Raw genomic sequence first — 18,706 nt, 5'->3', positions numbered from 1 at the left:
AATAGATGTGATTTGAGTAACAGGGTTCTAGACTAATAGATGTGATTTGAGTAACAGCGCTCTAGACTAATAGATGTGATTTGAGTAACAGAACTCTACACTAATAGATATGATTTGAGTAACAGAACTCTACACTAATAGATGTGATTTGAGTAACAGGGCTCTAGACTAATAGATGTGATTTGAGTAACAGAACTCTACACTAATAGATATGATTTGAGTAACAGAACTCTACACTAATAGATGTGATTTGAGCTACAGAACTCCAGATTAATAGATGTGAGTTGAGTAACAGGGCTCTAGACTGATAGATGTGAGTTGAGTAACAGGGCTCTAGACTAATAGATGTGAGTTGAGTAACAGGGCTCTAGACTGATAGATGTGAGTTGAGTAATAGTGCTCTAGACTAATAGATGTGATTTGAGTGACAAGACACTAGACTAATAGATGTGAGTTGAGTAACAGGGCTCTAGACTAATAGATGTGATTTGAGTGACAAGACACTAGACTAATAGATGTGATTTCAGTGACAGGGCACTAGACTAACAGATGTGATTTGAGTAACAGGGCTCTAGACTAATAGATGTGAGTTACTTTGATTGGCAGCTGCCCCCCGGGAGCCGGTGGTGGTGATCACGCAGCACGTGCGGGACATGACGGTGAGCGCGGGGGAGACGGCTCTGTTCGAGTGCCACATGAGCGGCCCCCAGGACGTGGACGTGGACTGGCTCTCGGACGGAAAGTTAATCCAGCCCGCCCTGCTCAACTGCAAGATGCACTTTGACGGGAGGAGGTGCAGGCTGCTCCTGAACTCAGTGCACGAGGACGACAGCGGGACGTACACCTGCAAGCTGAGCACGGCGAAAGGTGAGCCCCAACCTGCCCCGCCCTGACACCTGCCCTGCCCTGCCCTAGTCTACCCTACCCCGCCCTGACACCTGCCCTGCCCCGACACCTGCCCTGCCTCACCCTGACACCTGGCCTGCCCCATGTCGACACCTGCCCTGAATGTCACACCTGACCTGCCTCCTCACCCTGACGCCTCGCTTACCCTCTGCCCTCCCACCCGACACCAGCCCTGCCCCAACCCCGACCCGGCCTGCTCCAACCTGCCCCTCCCCACCCCAACACCTGTCCCTTTCAGTAGTGGAAGGCAGGATTTGAGAAGGGATGAAATGTTGTTTTATCTGAGCCTGCGGCCTAGGAAGCATTTAACCTGCATTTCAGTCCTTGTCACTGTAGTCACTCTAATTAAAGCAATCAGTGGTAAGTATTCAAAGGAACACAGACAAATACACGGTTAAGGATTTACTGGAGACCTTTGTGACACAGTGGTCTATGTCTGGAAGCCAGGTGAGGGTGTTTGCCCAGCTGAAGCACCATGGTTAATTTAACAGTGGAATCAGGGGTCATAGGGCTCTATTTTACACGGTTTAAAGCGCATGGTGCAAGTGCATTTAGGGCGTGTCCAAATCCACTTTTGCTAGTTTAACTGCGGATAATCTTTGCTCAAAGTAAGGCGCATGGTTCAAAGGGGTTGTACTTAGTCTCTTAATTGATCATAGGCGTGTTTTGGGCATAACATGAAATAAACCAATCAGAGTGTCATCTCCCATTCCCTTTAAAAGCCAGGTGCGCTTGCACCTTGGCGGATTGCTGTTATAATGGCGGATTTGCCAAGTAGTAGGAAAGAACGCTTCTCTGCAGAGGAAACGGATCTGCTCGTGCGCGAAATGGAAAGCGCGCGAGCAGACCATCTACAACAACAGCAGGATTCCACCAAATATTATATTATGAATATTATGTTAATATATATAAAATATAATATTAATATTGTATTACCAATATTATGACTGACCATTATGACATGTATTTTTTTTTAAATATCGCGTGTTGTGCACCCACCTATGTAGGCGCATATTACTATCTATTACTGCTACGTTGTCGTTATATGGATGAGCACAGTCAAGTCACGAGCCGTGTGTGTCTCTTTCCATCAGAATAAAGAGTGGAAAAAAGCTCTACAACATCGTCGCACGACCTGCTTGTTTCCTATGGATCTTTTCTTACGCGGCGCGTAAAGCCATTAGCACAACGATAGCATGAATTAACTAAACGAATAAAACACAATAAAGACAAATATAGACATATAAACATCGAATAAAAGAATAATACAGGCAAATTAGTCCCATAAAATTAAAAGCAAGTATAAAAAATGGGAGTGAGAGCCTGATAAAATCTGGCATTTGTGGAGGATTAAACCAATAAACCTGGAGCCCGGGTCACTAATGCCTTGTCCCACAATAAAAACCACGAAATGTGGGGCTCGAACAGTGAGGAGGTCTTTTTCGAAGAATCTATGGGAGTCTGTGTGTAACTCTTGAAGTCCCAGTGACACTGAATGACAATTTTGGCTACACCAAATGACTTTCTTTGTTTAAACAAACTTAACAGTGTTCGTCCACATCTGTTTTTATTATTTTGCAATGCAAGCGGTGAAGGAAAACTTCCTACTGTCCATTTTATCCTCCAAAGACCCGACTCATTTTTGGCAAAAAAAAATGTAATACTTTAGTTTTTTTTGTATCCCAGGTCTCTGGAGGGTATCTATTGTTCTATTCAAGGAAACGCATTGCGTTTAACTCAGACTGTGTATAAATAGCTGCGCTGTAGCTGGGAGATTTGAAATTTTGTCTCGCTGTGTTTCAGAGGAGCTGACCTCCAGCGCCAACCTCAAGGTCATTCCCTCTATCCCACCTCTCTTTACCCGTAAGCTGGACGTCCTAGAAGTGATCGAGGGGCGCACGGCCCGTTTCGACTGCAAGGTCAGTGGGACGCCCCCTCCCAGGGTCAGCTGGAGCCATTTTGGTAAGAGTTGCTTTCCAGAACCGTTTAAATTGATCAAATTTCTGTTGTGATACAATAGGATGCAAGTCTCTCGATAGGATCCTGTTTGTTCTGCTGTAACTCATGTTTTGACTTTCTATTGAGGAAACTAAAGATTTTTTACAGCCCTGCACTGAAGAAAATATTGTGACTTGTTAATATGACGATTTTTAGCCTGCAGACGTCCCAGAATGCCGTGGTTCTGCTTGTTGCGTGACACGTGTGAGAGTGTGTTTGAGCTTGTGTGTGTCTGAGCGCTGGTGGATTTGAGCACAGGTGTGTTTGAGTGATTTGAGCACAGGTGTGTTTGAGTGCAGTTGCATTTAAGCCTAGGCATTTTTGAGAGCAGGTGTGTTTGAGCATACCTGTGTTTGAGTGTGTGTGAGTGTGTGTTTGAATGCGGTTGTGTTTGAGTGTGCGTGTGTTTGAGCACAGGTGTGTTTGAGCATACCTGTGTTTGAGTGTGTGTGTGTTTGAATGCGGTTCTGTTTGAGTGTGCGTGTGTTTGAGCACAGGTGTGTTTGAGCATACCTGTGTTTGAGTGTGTGTGTGTTTGAATGCGGTTGTGTTTGAGTGTGCGTGTGTTTGAGCACAGGTGTGTTTGAGCATACCTGTGTTTGAGTGTGTGTGTGTTTGAATGCGGTTCTGTTTGAGTGTGCGTGTGTTTGAGCACAGGTGTGTTTGAGCATACCTGTGTTTGAGTGTGCATGTGTTTCACCACAGGTGTGTGTGAGTGTACCTGTGTTTGAGCACTGGTGTGTTTGAGCATACCTGTGTTTGAGTGTGTGTGTGTGTGTTTGAGTGTACCTGTGTTTGAGTGCAGGTGTGTTTGAGTGTACCTGTGTTTGAACGCAGGTGTGTTTTACGTCGTTGTACGTCGTTGTCGTTGCACTTGTTGTACGTCGCTCTGGATAAGAGCGTCTGCTAAATGCCTATAATGTAATGTAATGTAATGTAATGTTTGAGCGTACCTGTGTTTGAGCGCAGGTGTATTTGAGCGTACCTGTGTTTGAGCGCAGTTGTATTTGAGCATGCCTGTGTTTGAGTGTACCTGTGTTTGAGCGCAGGTGTATTTGAGTGTACCTGTGTTTGTGTGTGCATGTGTTTGAGTGTACCTGTGTTTGAGCACAGGTGTATTTGAGCGTACCTGTGTTTGAGCGCAGGTGTATTTGAGCGTACCTGTGTTTGAGCGCAGGTGTATTTGATCGTACCTGTGTTTGAGCGCAGGTGTGTTTGAGTGTACCTGTGTTTGAGCGCAGGTGTATTTGAGCGTACCTGTATTTGAGTGCAGGTGTATTTGAGTGTACCTGTGTTTGAGCGCACCTGTGTTTGAGTGTACCTGTGTTTGAGCGCAGGTGTATTTGAGCGTACCTGTATTTGAGTGTACCTGTGTTTGAGCGCAGGTGTATTTGAGCATGCCTGTATTTGAGTGCAGGTGTATTTGAGCGTACCTGTATTTGAGCACAGGTGTATTTGAGCATACCTGTGTTTGAGCACAGGTGTGTTTGAGTGTACCTGTGTTTGAGCGCACGTGTGTTTGAGCGCAGGTGTGTTTGAGTGTACCTGTGTTTGAGCGCAGGTGTATTTGAGTGTAGCTGTGTTTGAGCGCAGGTGTATTTGAGTGCACCTGTGTTTGAGCGCAGGTGTTTGAGTGTAGCTGTGTTTGAGCGCACCTGTGTTTGAGTGTACCTGTGTTTGAGCGCAGGTGTATTTGAGCATACCTGTATTTGAGTGCAGGTGTATTTGAGCGTACCTGTGTTTGAGTGTACCTGTGTTTGAGCACAGGTGTGTTTGAGCATACCTGTGTTTGAGTGTGCATGTGTTTCACCACAGGTGTGTGTGTGAGTGTACCTGTGTTTGAGCACTGGTGTGTTTGAGCATACCTGTGTTTGAGTGTGTGTGTGTGTTTGAGTGTACCTGTGTTTGAGTGCAGGTGTGTTTGAGTGTACCTGTGTTTGAACGCAGGTGTGTTTGAGCATACCTGTGTTTGAGCACAGGTGTATTTGAGCGTACCTGTGTTTGAGCGCAGTTGTATTTGAGCATGCCTGTGTTTGAGCGCAGGTGTATTTGAGCATACCTGTATTTGAGTGCAGATGTATTTGAGCGTACCTGTGTTTGAGTGTACCTGTGTTTGAGCGCAGGTGTATTTGAGTGTACCTGTGTTTGTGTGTGCATGTGTTTGAGTGTACCTGTGTTTGAGCACAGGTGTATTTGAGCGTACCTGTGTTTGAGCGCAGGTGTATTTGAGCGTACCTGTGTTTGAGCGCAGGTGTATTTGAGCGTACCTGTGTTTGAGCGCAGGTGTATTTGAGCATACCTGTGTTTGAGCGCAGGTGTATTTGAGCATACCTGTATTTTAGTGCAGGTGTATTTGAGCATACCTGTGTTTGAGCGCAGGTGTATTTGAGCATACCTGTGTTTGAGTGCAGGTGTATTTGAGCGTACTTGTGTTTGAGCGCACCTGTGTTTGAGCATACCTGTGTTTGAGCGCAGGTGTATTTGAGCGTACCTGTATTTGAGCGTACCTGTGTTTGAGCGCAGGTGTATTTGAGCATGCCTGTATTTGAGTGCAGGTGTATTTGAGCGTACCTGTATTTGAGCACAGGTGTATTTGAGCATACCTGTATTTGAGCACAGGTGTGTTTGAGTGTACCTGTGTTTGAGCGCAGGTGTGTTTGAGTGTACCTGTGTTTGAGCGCAGGTGTGTTTGAGTGTCCTGTGTTTGAGCGCAGGTGTTTGAGTGTAGCTGTGTTTGAGCGCAGGTGTATTTGAGTGCACCTGTGTTTGAGCGCAGGTGTTTGAGTGTAGCTGTGTTTGAGCGCACCTGTGTTTGAGTGTACCTGTGTTTGAGCGCAGGTGTGTTTGAGTGTACCTGTGTTTGAGCGCAGGTGTTTGAGTGTACCTGTGTTTGAGCGCAGGTGTATTTGAGTGCACCTGTGTTTGAGCGCAGGTGTTTGAGTGTAGCTGTGTTTGAGCGCACCTGTGTTTGAGTGTAGCTGTGTTTGAGCGCACCTGTGTTTGAGTGTACCTGTGTTTGAGCGCAGGCTTTCTCCTGATGGCATGTTTGTCCTTTGTCCCTTCCAGAGCGCACGCTCGCAGACAGCGAGAACGTTCGGATACTGAAGGAGGGCGGTCGCCACTCCCTGCTCATCGTGCACGTGACCAATGAGAACGAGGGCTTCTACACGGTCACGGCACGCAACGCTCACGGCGAGGCGGAGTGCGCCGCTGAACTCTACGTGCAGGAGCCCCGACCCGCCATCTCCTCCCAAATGTAGGGCCAGACGGGCTAATCTGCTCGCTTTCAAACGCTCATTTACAAACGCTCACTTACAAATGATCCATTTCATATTATCCATTCTGTTCTCCTCCATTATTTTTTTGCTCAAAATGTCCTTGCACATTTCAGTGTTTCATTTATAACCGGGTCATGAGGCACTGTATCAGGTTTTGGAAATTATTGTCTCTTTTGTCCCCAAAAAAGCATTCACCCTAATGAGCAGTGACAGAACAGAATGCACTGCAATATTTTGTACACGTGTCATTCTGGAAAATATAATGACACATTGTATTTCACAGCAGTATTTTTGCTGTCTCTGAAATGAGACAATGATTGAAAATTTGCCCATATTTTGTGAAGTGTTGCAAAAGCACAAACATATTTGAGTGCATTGTATTGTATTTAATTGTATTGTATTGTACAATAGTATTGGTGTGAAAATGGCAGCCTACAGTATGGCTGTCATGGTGGCTGTGGGACAGGGCCTTCCTCACCGGATTAACCTGCTCCCCAGGGCGAAGCTGGAGAAGATGCCCTCCATCCCCGAGGAGCCGGAGATGGCGGACAGCGAGGTGGAGCGCTTCACCATGCCCGACTTCGTCAAGCCGCTGTACGACCTGGACGTGGTGGAGGGGAAGGAGGCGGTGCTCAAGTGCAAGGTGGCCGGCCTGCCCTACCCCACCATCACCTGGTTCCACAACGGCAAGAAGATCGACACCACGGACGAGAGGAAGATGGCGCAGTGTAAGAGCGCGAGTGTCGTGTCTCTGGTCCTCCTTTCGGGGCCTGGAGGCTTTGAAGCCTGCTGATCTCCCCAGCCGTTCAGCCTCTGCTGCAGTACGGTTTAGAGGGTTTACACTGTGTGAGCTGGGTTTATACTGAGTGAGCTGGGTTTGCACTGAGTGAGCTGGGTTTATACTGAGTGAGCTGGGTTTATACTGAGTGAGCTGGGTTTATACTGAGTGAGCTGGGTTTACCCTGAGTGAGCTGGGTTTATACTGAGTGAGCTGGGTTTATACTGAGTGAGCTGGGTTTACACTGAGTGAGCTGGGTTTATACTGAGTGAGCTGGGTTTATACTGAGTGAGCTGGGTTTATACTGAGTGAGCTGGGTTTACACTGAGTGAGCTGGGTTTATACTGAGTGAGCTGGGTTTGCACTGAGTGAGCTGGGTTTATACTGAGTGAGCTGGGTTTGCACTGAGTGAGCTGGGTTTATACTGAGTGAGCTGGGTTTATACTGAGTGAGCTGGGTTTATACTGAGTGAGCTGGGTTTGCACTGAGTGAGCTGGGTTTATACTGAGTGAGCTGAGTTTATACTGAGTGAGCTGGGTTTACACTGTGTGAGCTGGGTTTATACTGAGTGAGCTGAGTTTATACTGAGTGAGCTGGGTTTACACTGTGTGAGCTGGGTTTATACTGAGTGAGCTGGGTTTGCACTGAGTGAGCTGGGTTTATACTGAGTGAGCTGGGTTTACACTGAGTGAGCTGGGTTTATACTGAGTGAGCTGGGATTGCACTGAGTGAGCTGTATGTTTTTACACTGAGTGTCCTGTGTGTATGTACTGGATTTACACTGTGTGTATAGCTGAGTTTTACTCAATGGGAAGTTACTGTGGGGCTGCTGGACAGGCAGTTGGGTTGTGGATGTTTCAGGAATGACGTTCTCTGCTTTACTCCACTCTATCCCCCATGCCCTGTCCCTGTACCCCCTGCCCTGTCCCTATGCCCCCCACCCTGTCCCTGTACCCCCTGCCATGTCCCTGTGCCTCCCACCCTGTCCCTGTACCCCCTGCCCTGTCCCTGTACCCCCTGCCCTGTCCCTGTGCCCCCCACCCTGCCTCTGTGCCCCTCTCTCCTCCTCATACAGACAGGGACATCCACAGTCTGGTCATCCGCTCTGTCTGCCATGCCCATGGAGGCGTCTACAAAAGCGTCATCTCCAACAAGGTGGGGAAGGCCGCCTGCTACGCCCACCTGTATGTCGCAGGTAAGCTGCTGCACCTGGGAGCTCAATATGTTCGCTACCCTTTTGTACGTTTTTAGCCGTACGGTTGTTCTGCTGGTCCGAAGTACGGATTTAGTGTCAGAGCCATAATGATTGTGTGCTTGTGTGTTGGTGGGTTTGTGTAAATTTATGTCTGTGTTTGTGCGTACCCATATTTGTGCATTCAAGCACGTATGTGGGCACACGTGTGTGCATGCATGTGTGTGTGTGTGTACATTCATTCCTGTGTGTGTGTGTGCGCGCATGCATGTGTGTGTTATTGATTGCTGAGTATACAGTGTTCTGTCTCCTCTCTGTAGATGTTCTCCCTGACCCTCCGGATGGGGCTCCGGTCATAGAGGGGGTCACAGGGAAGACTGTCACCCTCAGCTGGAGGAAACCCAAGAGGCTGGATCCCTCTTTAGGTACTGACTGTGTTCCAGACTCATTACTCCAGCAGTACTGTCTGTGTTCCAGACTAATTACTCCAGCAGTACTGTCTGTGTTCCGGACTCATTACTCCAGCAGTACTGCCTGTGTTCCAGACTCATTACTCTAACAGTACTGTCTGTGTTCCAGATTCATCACTCTAACAGTACTGTCTGTGTTCCAGACTCATTACTCTAACAGTACTGACTGTGTTCTAGACTCATTACTCTAACAGTACTGACTGTGTTCCAGACTCATTACTCCAACAGTACTGACTGTGTTCAAAACTCATTACTCTAACAGTACTGACTGTGTTCCAGACTCATTACTCTAACAGTACTGACTGTGTTCCAGACTTATTACTCCAACAGTACTGACTGTGTTCAAAACTCATTACTCCAACAGTACTGTCTGTGTTCCAGGCTGATTACCGCAGTAGTACTATCTGTGTTCCAGACTGATTACTCCAGCTGTACTCTCTGTGTTCAAGATTCATCAGAATGAAGAAGGCAGAATGATTTGTGAATGAGGCAGAATGATTTATGAATGCTCCTAGTGCTGTAGTTTCAGGTTGCAAATATTTTATTTTGCTCAAGGCCTCCTTAGGCAGAGGTTTGACGTGTTTTATATCTGCTTGTCCGTCTCACTCTCTCGATAAGTAACTCCTTGGTCCACATTCGGCTGCGCTCATACTGCAGACCGCTGATTTGTTGCTCAGATCCGAGTTTTTTAACTGACTGTTCAAATTCATTTCTGAAAATGACCCAGCTGTCCCGCCAGTGCCGAATTATGAAGACATTATCCTGTCACACGGAGAGTGATGTAATCACTTCGCTAGTCTGCCTCCGGTTTGGCGGGTGATGCCCTGGCTCAGCTGGCATACACGGGCACACTATGCCCAAGTTTGAGCATCCACACAGGAGTGGCATGCAAGTCACATGGCTATGTATCAGATTTACGTCCACGTGAAGATGTGGCACAAATCAGAACGAATGATAAGATGCAGCTCAGTGTAGATTTAACTGTTTACACTGTTAAAAAAACACCCAAACAGTTATATGAGGTACTGGGCCACCTTTAGCTGCAGTCTGTATGTATCCTTTCGTACAGGCACAGGATCAAGCCCAATGTTAGAATGAGTGGCTACAGGTACAGGATCAAACCCAGTGTTAGTATGAGGGGCTACAGGTACAGGATCAAGCCCAATGTTAGCATGAGTGGCTAAAGGTGCAGGATCAAGCCCAATGTTAGCATGAGAGGCTACAGATACAGGATCAAGCCCAATGTTAGCATGAGGGGCTACAGGTGCAGGATCAAGCCCAATGTTAGCATGAGGGGCTACAGGTGCAGGATCAATCCCAATGTTAGCATGAGGGGCTACAGGTACAGGATCAAGCCCAATGTTAGCATGAGGGGCTACAGGTGCAGGATCAAGCCCAATGTTAGCATGAGGGGCTACAGGTGCAGGATCAAGCCCAATGTTAGCATGAGGGGCTACAGGTACAGGATCAAGCCCAATGTTAGCATGAGGGACTACAGGTACAGGATCAAGCCCAATGTTAGCATGAGGGGCTACAGGTACAGGATCAAGCCCAATATTAGCATGAGGGGCTACAGGTACAGGATCAAGCCCAATGTTAGAATGAGGGGCTACAGGTGCAGGATCAAGCCCAATGTTAGAATGAGGGGCTACAGGTGCAGGATCAAGCCCAATGTTAGCTAGGGCTACGCAGGGTCAAGCCATGTTAGCATGAGGGGCTACGTCAGGATCAAGCCCAATGTTAGCATGAGGGCTGGTACAGGTGCAAGGATGCAAGTCCCAATGTTAGCATGAGGGGCTACAGGTGCAGGATCAAGCCCAATGTTAGCATGAGGGGCTACAGGTGCAGGATCAAGCCCAATGTTAGCATGAGGGACTACATGAGAGAGGCTTTAAAATCTGCACATCAGACGGGCAGAAAGAGAGCAGCCAGACACGGCGGGAGGCTTGTGGAGCCGAAAAGGTATAATTTTCAATTTTAACCCTGATGTATTTTTTTGGGTTGCTTCTATTTATTTATTTGGACATGTGTTTTATTCAATGTGTGTTTGGGCGTTCGTTGGATTATTGGCAAGTTTAGCCCTCCGTGCTGGCAAGGCGGTTCACCGTGGCCATGTTTGCAGACAGCCTAAATATTGACAGGCTTGCTTTTGGGATTGCAGACGCCAGCTCTTTGATGTACGCCATCCAGCAGCAAGCGCTGGGGTCCGTGCAGTGGACGATCATAGCCTCTGGGCTGAGGCAGACCTCCTACACCGTAGCCTCCCTCTCCAAAGGAGTCCGCTACTCTTTCAGAGTCCTGTCGACCGCCAGTAAGACCTTCAGCAAGCCCTCTCCCCCCACCGAACCCGTGCAGCTTCTGGACCGGGGTAAGAAACAGGGCTTATTATTTAAAAAAAACATTATTCTACAAGTTAATGCATTTCCAGTATATTATCTTATGTATTTATTTTAGTAAAACCACCTATTACATAGATTTATTGGTATATTATTGAAAGAGATCACAGAATATAATAACCCTGTAACACAATACATAATAGAACATTGTATATAAGTTTTGCACTTACCATGCTTTCCAGACCCTTTTTTGTATCACCGAAGTACCAATTCTTCAGTATTTTTCATACATTTGATTTTGTGTGAATATAAGTAAATGTATTTTCTCATGTATTCCTAATGTATGGCTTTTGTACATTGAAAATGCACGTAAAATGTGCTGAATGTATCTTGGTGTACAGAGAGGGGGATAGGGTGTCTGATATGGATCATAACAGACCGGTCTGTAACCGCATGGCCGGTTCTGGTTCTGTTCCCCCACAGGCCCATACCTTCGAGAGGCCCCGGTTATCATTGATAAACCGGACGTGGTTTACGTGGTGGAGAACCAGTCTGTCAGCATCACCGTGACTCTCAACCACGTCCAGGCTGCAGTCACGTGGAAGAAGTGAGTCACCCATCCTAATGAAATGATGAACTGATTAGCAGTTAGCTTGTCGTTAATTGATATTAAATGGATTCATTAAGCGTGTGGCGCGGTGGTGCACTGTCGCCTCACAGTGAGAAGGTAATGAGTTCGATTACCAAACAAGGACCTCTCTGTGCGGAGCGTGTCCAGAGACATGCAGGTTAAGCTAACTGGAGAGTCTAAATTGCCTCTAGGTGTGAGTGAATGTTGTGTGTGTGTGTGTGCGTATGAGTGTGTGAGTGAATGGTGTGTGTGTATATGAGTGCGTGAGTGAATGGTGTGTGTGCGTATGAATTTGTGAGTGAATGTGTGTGTGCATATGAGTGTGTGAGTGAATGTGTGTGTGCCTATGAGTGTGTGAGTGAATTGTGTGTGTGCCTATGAGTGTGTGAGTGAATGGTGTGTGTGTGCGTCTGAGTGTGTGAGTGAATTGTGTGTGTGCCTATGAGTGTGTGAGTGAATGGTGTGTGTGTGCGTATGAGTGTGTGAATGAATGGTGTGTGTGTGCGTATGAGTGTGTGAGTGAATGTGTGTGTGTATGAGTGTGTGAGTGAATGGTGTGTGTGTGCATATGAGTGTGTGAGTGAATTGTGTGTGTGCCTATGAGTGTGTGAGTGAATGGTGTGTGTGTGCATATGAGTGTGTGAGTGAATGTGTGTGTGCATATGAGTGTGCGAGTGAATGGTGTGTGTGTATGAGTGTGAGTGAATTGTGTGTGTGCCTATGAGTGTGTGAGTGAATTGTGTGTGTGCCTATGAGTGTGTGAGTGAATGGTGTGTGTGTGTGTGTGTGTGTGTGTGTGTGTGTGAGTGAATGTGTGTGTGCCTATGAGTGTGTGAGTGAATGGTGTGTGTGTGTGTGAGTGAATTGTGTGTGTGCCTATGAGTGTGTGAGTGAATGTGTGTGTGTATGCGTATGAGTGTGAGTGAATGGTGTGTGTGTGCGTATGAGTGTGTGAGTGAATGTGTGTGTGTATGAGTGTGTGAGTGAATGGTGTGTGTGTGCATATGAGTGTGTGAGTGAATTGTGTGTGTGCCTATGAGTGTGTGAGTGAATGGTGTGTGTGTGCATATGAGTGTGTGAGTGAATGTGTGTGTGCATATGAGTGTGCGAGTGAATGGTGTGTGTGTATGAGTGTGAGTGAATTGTGTGTGTGCCTATGAGTGTGTGAGTGAATTGTGTGTGTGCCTATGAGTGTGTGAGTGAATGGTGTGTGTGTGTGTGTGTGTGTGTGTGTGTGTGAGTGAATGTGTGTGTGTGTGAGTGAATGTGTGTGTGCCTATGAGTGTGTGAGTGAATGGTGTGTGTGTGCGTATGAGTGTGTGAGTGAATTGTGTGTGTGCCTATGAGTGTGTGAGTGAATGTGTGTGTGTATGCGTATGAGTGTGAGTGAATGGTGTGTGCGTATGAGTGTGTGAGTGAATTGTGTGTGTGCCTATGAGTGTGTGAGTGAATGGTGTGTGTATGTGTATGAGTGTGTGAGTGAATGGTGTGTGTGTGCGTATGAGTGTGTGAGTGAATTGTGTGTGTGCCTATGAGTGTGTGAGTGAATGTGTGTGTGTATGCGTATGAGTGTGAGTGAATGGTGTGTGCGTATGAGTGTGTGAGTGAATTGTGTGTGTGCCTATGAGTGTGTGAGTGAATGGTGTGTGTATGTGTATGAGTGTGAGTGAATGGTGTGTGTGTGAGTGAATGGTGTGTGTGTGCGTATGAGTGTGTGAGTGAATGTGTGTGTGCGTATGAGTGTGTGAGTGAATGGTGTGTGTGTGCGTATGAGTGTGTGAGTGAATGTGTGTGTGCCTATGAGTGTGTGAGTGAATGTGTGTGTGTATGCGTATGAGTGTGAGTGAATGGTGTGTGCGTATGAGTGTGTGAGTGAATTGTGTGTGTGCCTATGAGTGTGTGAGTGAATGGTGTGTGTATGCGTATGAGTGTGGGTGAATGGTGTGTGTGTGAGTGAATGTGTGTGTGCGTATGAGTGTGTGAGTGAATGGTGTGTGTGTGCGTATGAGTGTGTGAGTGAATGTGTGTGTGCCCTGCACTGGATTGGTGACCTGTTCAGGGGGTATTCCTGCCTCTCACAGGAAGAGGCCAGACAGGCTCCAGCCTCCTGGATTAAGTTTAGGAAATGGACAGAGGGATTCAGTGATTAATGTCTCTGATGGGTCCGAGGCTCCTCTTGTCTGCTGTTCCCAGAATGCATCACTCCCTGATCGGGGAAGGATGAAAAACAGCAGTGCTTCTGCCCTTGAGTGTCACGACCGTCCACACTTACAGGCACCTTTTTAACAAACCTCTCTCTGTTCATTACATTCCGTTTTAGTGGCTTGCCACTTAAAAAAACAATGTAAAAAACAGTAAGCTAGAAACAAATACCAAAGAAGGAGTAACTTAATTATTGACTACAGCATAAACAACAGTGATGCGTATAGTAATTAAGCAGTGTTCAATAGATGATCAAGATTCGTAAATGTAATTGCTTCCTAAAGAATCACTATTACAAATAATAAAATAAAAATAGAATAGTAGTACTCCCCACTAAATGCTAATCAGTAGCAACCTGTTGCCCTGCAGGATTTAAGGGTATGCAGAAATTTGGTGCTACTCAACATGCACTCGATCACATAAAGCTGTAGATTACAGAACTGAAATGAACTCACGCCACCTTGTTACATGAGGCTGAAGTAGCTGTGGGTTGTCCTGGTGTGCGTAATAAAACAGAATAAATGATTGCTGTCTCTCAGACTATGAGTCATTTGACATTAACAGGTCTAGTAGAATGTCAACATGTGGAACGATAATAATATTATAATATTATTATAAGAGCCACTACTGTTATAATTACGCTGCTCAGCCCGTTCCGTTTATTAGGGGTCCAAGCAGCGAAGCTGCAGGAACCCTATTGTTATTGTTTTTGTTCAGTTTTTTTTTTTTTTTTTCAAAAACTGTAAATTGTAGAGCTTGGAAATTAGTGGCACTGTAATGCAGCGATTTACATTTTGGCCCATAATTCCTGAACCGTGTGGTGTAGAATCAGAATTATTTTTTGCTGAACAAAGTGTACATTTCCAATTTAATTTGCGTGTGCCAAGATTTTCCACCATTTTTCATTTTCTGTCTGGAAATGTTTGGCCTATCATCACCAAATTAGACCAGAAAGAATCTGTTGATGAACCTCAATAATTATTTTTTTTAAATGTTGACTTTTCAAAACAATATGGTCGCCGCACATCAATCAATTGTCATTGGCGTGGCCATGTTTTATTTAAACAGCTATAACTCATGTCCGATCCTTGTGAAATCTGCTTCATAAGTACCACAGATGATTCTGAGGAAGGATGCCAATTTTGTTGCCGCTCTGTCAATAGGTGGCGCTGTAAGCTATTTTTTAATTTAAATGCCTATAACTCTTAAAACATTCGACCAATCAGGCTGAAATTTTTCCTGATGCATCACTTTGAAAGCCCCCACCAGTCATTCTAATGATCCAAAGGTAACTTAAAAAACATAATAATAATAATAATAATAATAATAATAATACATTTCATTTATGTAGCCATGCTTTACCTGGACAGTTTGTAGAATAATGAAATAGTTTTAATAATTAGATTTAGCAGGATGAGATTGTTTAGTGAGATGATGGTAGTAATGACATCATCGATGATGATGAAGGGAAGTCACGCCCGGTCTTGGCCCCGCCTCTCAGGCAGGACGTGTTGCTGGAGCACAGGCCTGGTGTGTTTGAGATGAGCATGCCTGACGATGACCAGCACACGCTGAAGATGGTGAGGATGAGAAGCTCTGACGTGGGGCAGATCATATGCATGGCCACCAACCAGCACGGCAGCGACTCCTGCATACTCACTCTGGAGATGGCAGGTAAACACAGCAAGCATTATCTACATGCATTATCTCTCTCTGTCTTTCTCTCTCTCTCTCTGTCTGTCTCTGTCTGTCTCTCTCTGTGTCTCTCTCTCTCTCTCTGTCTGTCTCTGTCTGTCTCTCTCTCTGTTTCTCTCTCTCTCTTTCTGTTTCCCTCTCTCTCTGTCTCTCTCTCATTCCCTCTCCCTCCCTATTCTCTTATTCCTCCTATTCTCTCTCTCTTTTGCTCTCCAGTACCTAATACCTGGTATGACATAAGTTGTGTGTGGGCCAGGTGGTCTTACGTGATGGTAATGTGTTTTTATAATATTACTGTGGTAACCGCTCCCCCCCCCCAGTGCCCCCCACATTTGAGTCCATCATGGAGGACATGGATGTGCAGGTGGGAGAGACACCTCGCTTCGCAGTGGTCGTCGAGGGAAAACCTGTCCCAGACATCATGTGGTACAAGGTAGAGATCCTTAGTTACTGACATCTTGTGACTGGTTCTCTCTGTGCACTTACAGGCTGTGTCTCTCTGTGACTGACAGGCTGTTTATTTGACTCACAGGCTGTGTCTTTCTGTGACTCACGGGCTGTTTCTCTGTGACTGACAGGCTGTTTCTGTGACAGACAGACTGGTCCTCTCTGTGCACTTACAGATTGTGTCTCTCTGTGACTGACAGGCTGTTTATTTGACTCACAGGCTGTGTCTTTCTGTGACTCACTGGCTGTTTCTGTGACAGACAGGCTGGTCCTCTCTGTGCCAGACAGACTGTGTCTCTCTGTGACTGACAGGCTGTTTCTGTGACTCACAGGCTGTGTCTCTCTGTGAATCACAGGCTGTTTCTGTGACATACAGGCTGTGTCTCTCTGTGACTGACAGGCTGTGTTTCTCTGTGACTCACAGACTGTCTCTCTGTGACACATAGGCTGTTTCTGTGACACGCAGGCTGTGTCTCTCTGTGACTGGAAGGCTGTTTCTGTGACTCACAGGCTGTGTCTCTCTGTGACTCACAGGCTGTTTCTGTGACACACAGGCTGTTTCTGTGACTCACAGGCTGTTTCTGTGCACACACTGGCTGTGTCTCTCTGTGACTGACAGGCTTTTTCTGTGACTGACTGGCTGTTTCTGTGCACACACTGGCTGTGTCTCTCTGTGATTGACAGGCTTTTTCTGTGACTCACTGGCTGTGTCTCTCTGTGATTCACAGGCTTTTTCTGTGACTGACTGGCTGTTTCTGTGCACACACAGGCTGTTTCTGTGACTCACTGGCTGTGTCTCTGTGAACACACTGGCTGTGTCTCTCTGTGATTGACAGGCTTTTTCTGTGACTGACTGGCTGTTTCTGTGCACACACAGGCTGTTTCTGTGACTGACTGGCTGTTTCTGTGCACACACAGGCTGTTTCTGTGACTGACCAGCTGTTTCTGCGCACACAGGCTGTTTCTGTGACTGACTGGCTGTTTCTGTGCACACACAGGCTGTTTCTGTGACTGACTGGCTGTTTCTGCGCACACACAGGCTGTTTCTGTGACTGACTGGCTGTTTCTGCGCACACACTGGCTGTTTCTCTCTGCAGTCTGCAGTCCCCAGGCCTCTTTCCAAATCTCTCCCACTCTCTTTACACCCACAGTTTCCCCCGAGGCCTCTTACTTGTTATTGTCAAGTTCTTGGCTCTTTCTCGAAGGGTCCAAGTGAATTCTGCTGACATATCTCTCATTTTGTTTTGCACTTACCTTTCACAGAAAAGATTTGTGTACAGTTCTCCATCTTGAGCTGCTTCAAACTCATACAGTTTGGATTTATCTCCCCAAGCTTCCTTTCTTTATACTGTAATTCTCATAGCCCTCTCTCACTGTGTATAGAGTAAGCACTCAACATCATACACATTTAAATATGGAACAGTACTTTGGTTAAAACATCTTCTCTGAGCAGTCCGTGTGCTTTTTCTTTTAGAATCTGAGAATATGTAATTTAGCCAATCAATGATATGATTAAAGTTGCAGTTCTGCTTCTCTGCATCTTTAAATGGATTTAAATGGAACAGGGAATGTTCTGTTCTGTTCGCTGCTATTCTGTGTTCTATTCACTCTCATATGGTCACAGTTCATCCATGTATATATAGATTTAAGAAAAATAAGATCAATAATTGTAAGATGGATGGATAGATAGATTGACTGATTGATTGATTGACTGATTGATTGATTGCTCCCAGAACGACACACTGTTGTCAGACAGCAGCCACTTCACCTTTGTGTATGACGATAACGAATGCTCCCTGGTGATCCTCAACATCCAAGAGGAGGACTCTGGCGTGTACACCTGCACGGCCAAAAACCTGGCTGGGGTGGTGTCCTGCAAGGCCGAGCTCACCGTACACACAGGTGAGACTCCTCCCCCCGCGGAACCGGCCGCCAGGCGTGCCGGGACACGCGGTCCGCCCGGACACGACTGCACCGACCGTGAACTGCTGCGGTCATCAGCCGAGTTCGATGTGATCTCAGCATCCTTACTGTGTCAGCGGCATTGACACAGTAAAACCCAGCGCAAGTACAATGTAGCTGTTGGATTTGTGACTGGTATGTGCTGTCTTGATGGCGTTCATCATCAAGACCACATCATCATAATGCAAGTTCCGAAAATTTGTCAGCATATTCCTTATTTTGTCTGACCACTAAATTCACCAGCGAATGTACTGTAAGCATTTTTTCTTCATATCATTCAGTACAGAAGATTAGATACAATTAATATTTGACCTTGGATCTTTTACAAGGAGGCATTGCTTAATGCGTCTTTTACAAGGAGGCAATGTTTAATGCCTTTGATTTGCAATTCAAATCCAATGCTGGCCCATAATTCAGCATGCAGTAAATCTTACGCTGCTGTCCTGCAGCACATGAGACTAATAACGTGATTAAATGTGATTTTTTGGGAGGCCATTTTCAGCGTGGAAATGACAGTTGGGTCATTATTATTATTGTACCAGCGTAATGGCGAATGCTATTATGGAAATAACTGGGGAGGAGATGGGATGCAACAGGTGTTACCCCACTTACACTACAGTGCCAAGGTCAATACAACCCATAATGCCCTGAGAAGAGTATGGGTGTCATGCAAAATATAACAATTATCATTCACTTACATATAAAATGTACATGTGTAAATGTGTATATTATGTGCTTTCATTCTGCAGTTTATTGTATTCATTCTAGTCCACTTTTTACATTATTTTGTGTTTTATTCTGTATTTTTGCA

General features: G+C 46.0%; 1 protein-coding gene across 8 annotated transcripts in view; it reads left to right on the top strand.

The window, feature by feature from the left end:
- Positions 1-18,706, top strand: part of spegb (striated muscle enriched protein kinase b) — a 109,965-nt gene that overhangs the window by 61,529 nt on the left and 29,730 nt on the right. For all 8 annotated transcript variants that reach the window (XM_064309879.1, XM_064309886.1, XM_064309878.1 and 5 more), the window contains 11 exons: positions 607-867; positions 2,710-2,868; positions 5,971-6,160; positions 6,681-6,910; positions 8,036-8,155; positions 8,473-8,577; positions 10,784-10,990; positions 11,442-11,565; positions 15,293-15,465; positions 15,807-15,919; positions 17,667-17,835. In XM_064309879.1, coding sequence (XP_064165949.1) covers positions 607-867; positions 2,710-2,868; positions 5,971-6,160; positions 6,681-6,910; positions 8,036-8,155; positions 8,473-8,577; positions 10,784-10,990; positions 11,442-11,565; positions 15,293-15,465; positions 15,807-15,919; positions 17,667-17,835 — 1,851 coding nt within the window. The remainder of the gene's footprint in view (positions 1-606; positions 868-2,709; positions 2,869-5,970; positions 6,161-6,680; positions 6,911-8,035; positions 8,156-8,472; positions 8,578-10,783; positions 10,991-11,441; positions 11,566-15,292; positions 15,466-15,806; positions 15,920-17,666; positions 17,836-18,706) is intronic.

Source organism: Anguilla rostrata, chromosome 15 (genome assembly GCF_018555375.3).
Source record: "Anguilla rostrata isolate EN2019 chromosome 15, ASM1855537v3, whole genome shotgun sequence".
NCBI classification, from domain to species: Eukaryota; Metazoa; Chordata; class Actinopteri; order Anguilliformes; family Anguillidae; genus Anguilla; species Anguilla rostrata.
Note: the sequence above shows the minus strand (reverse complement) of the source record. Positions and strands in the feature narration are given on the sequence as shown.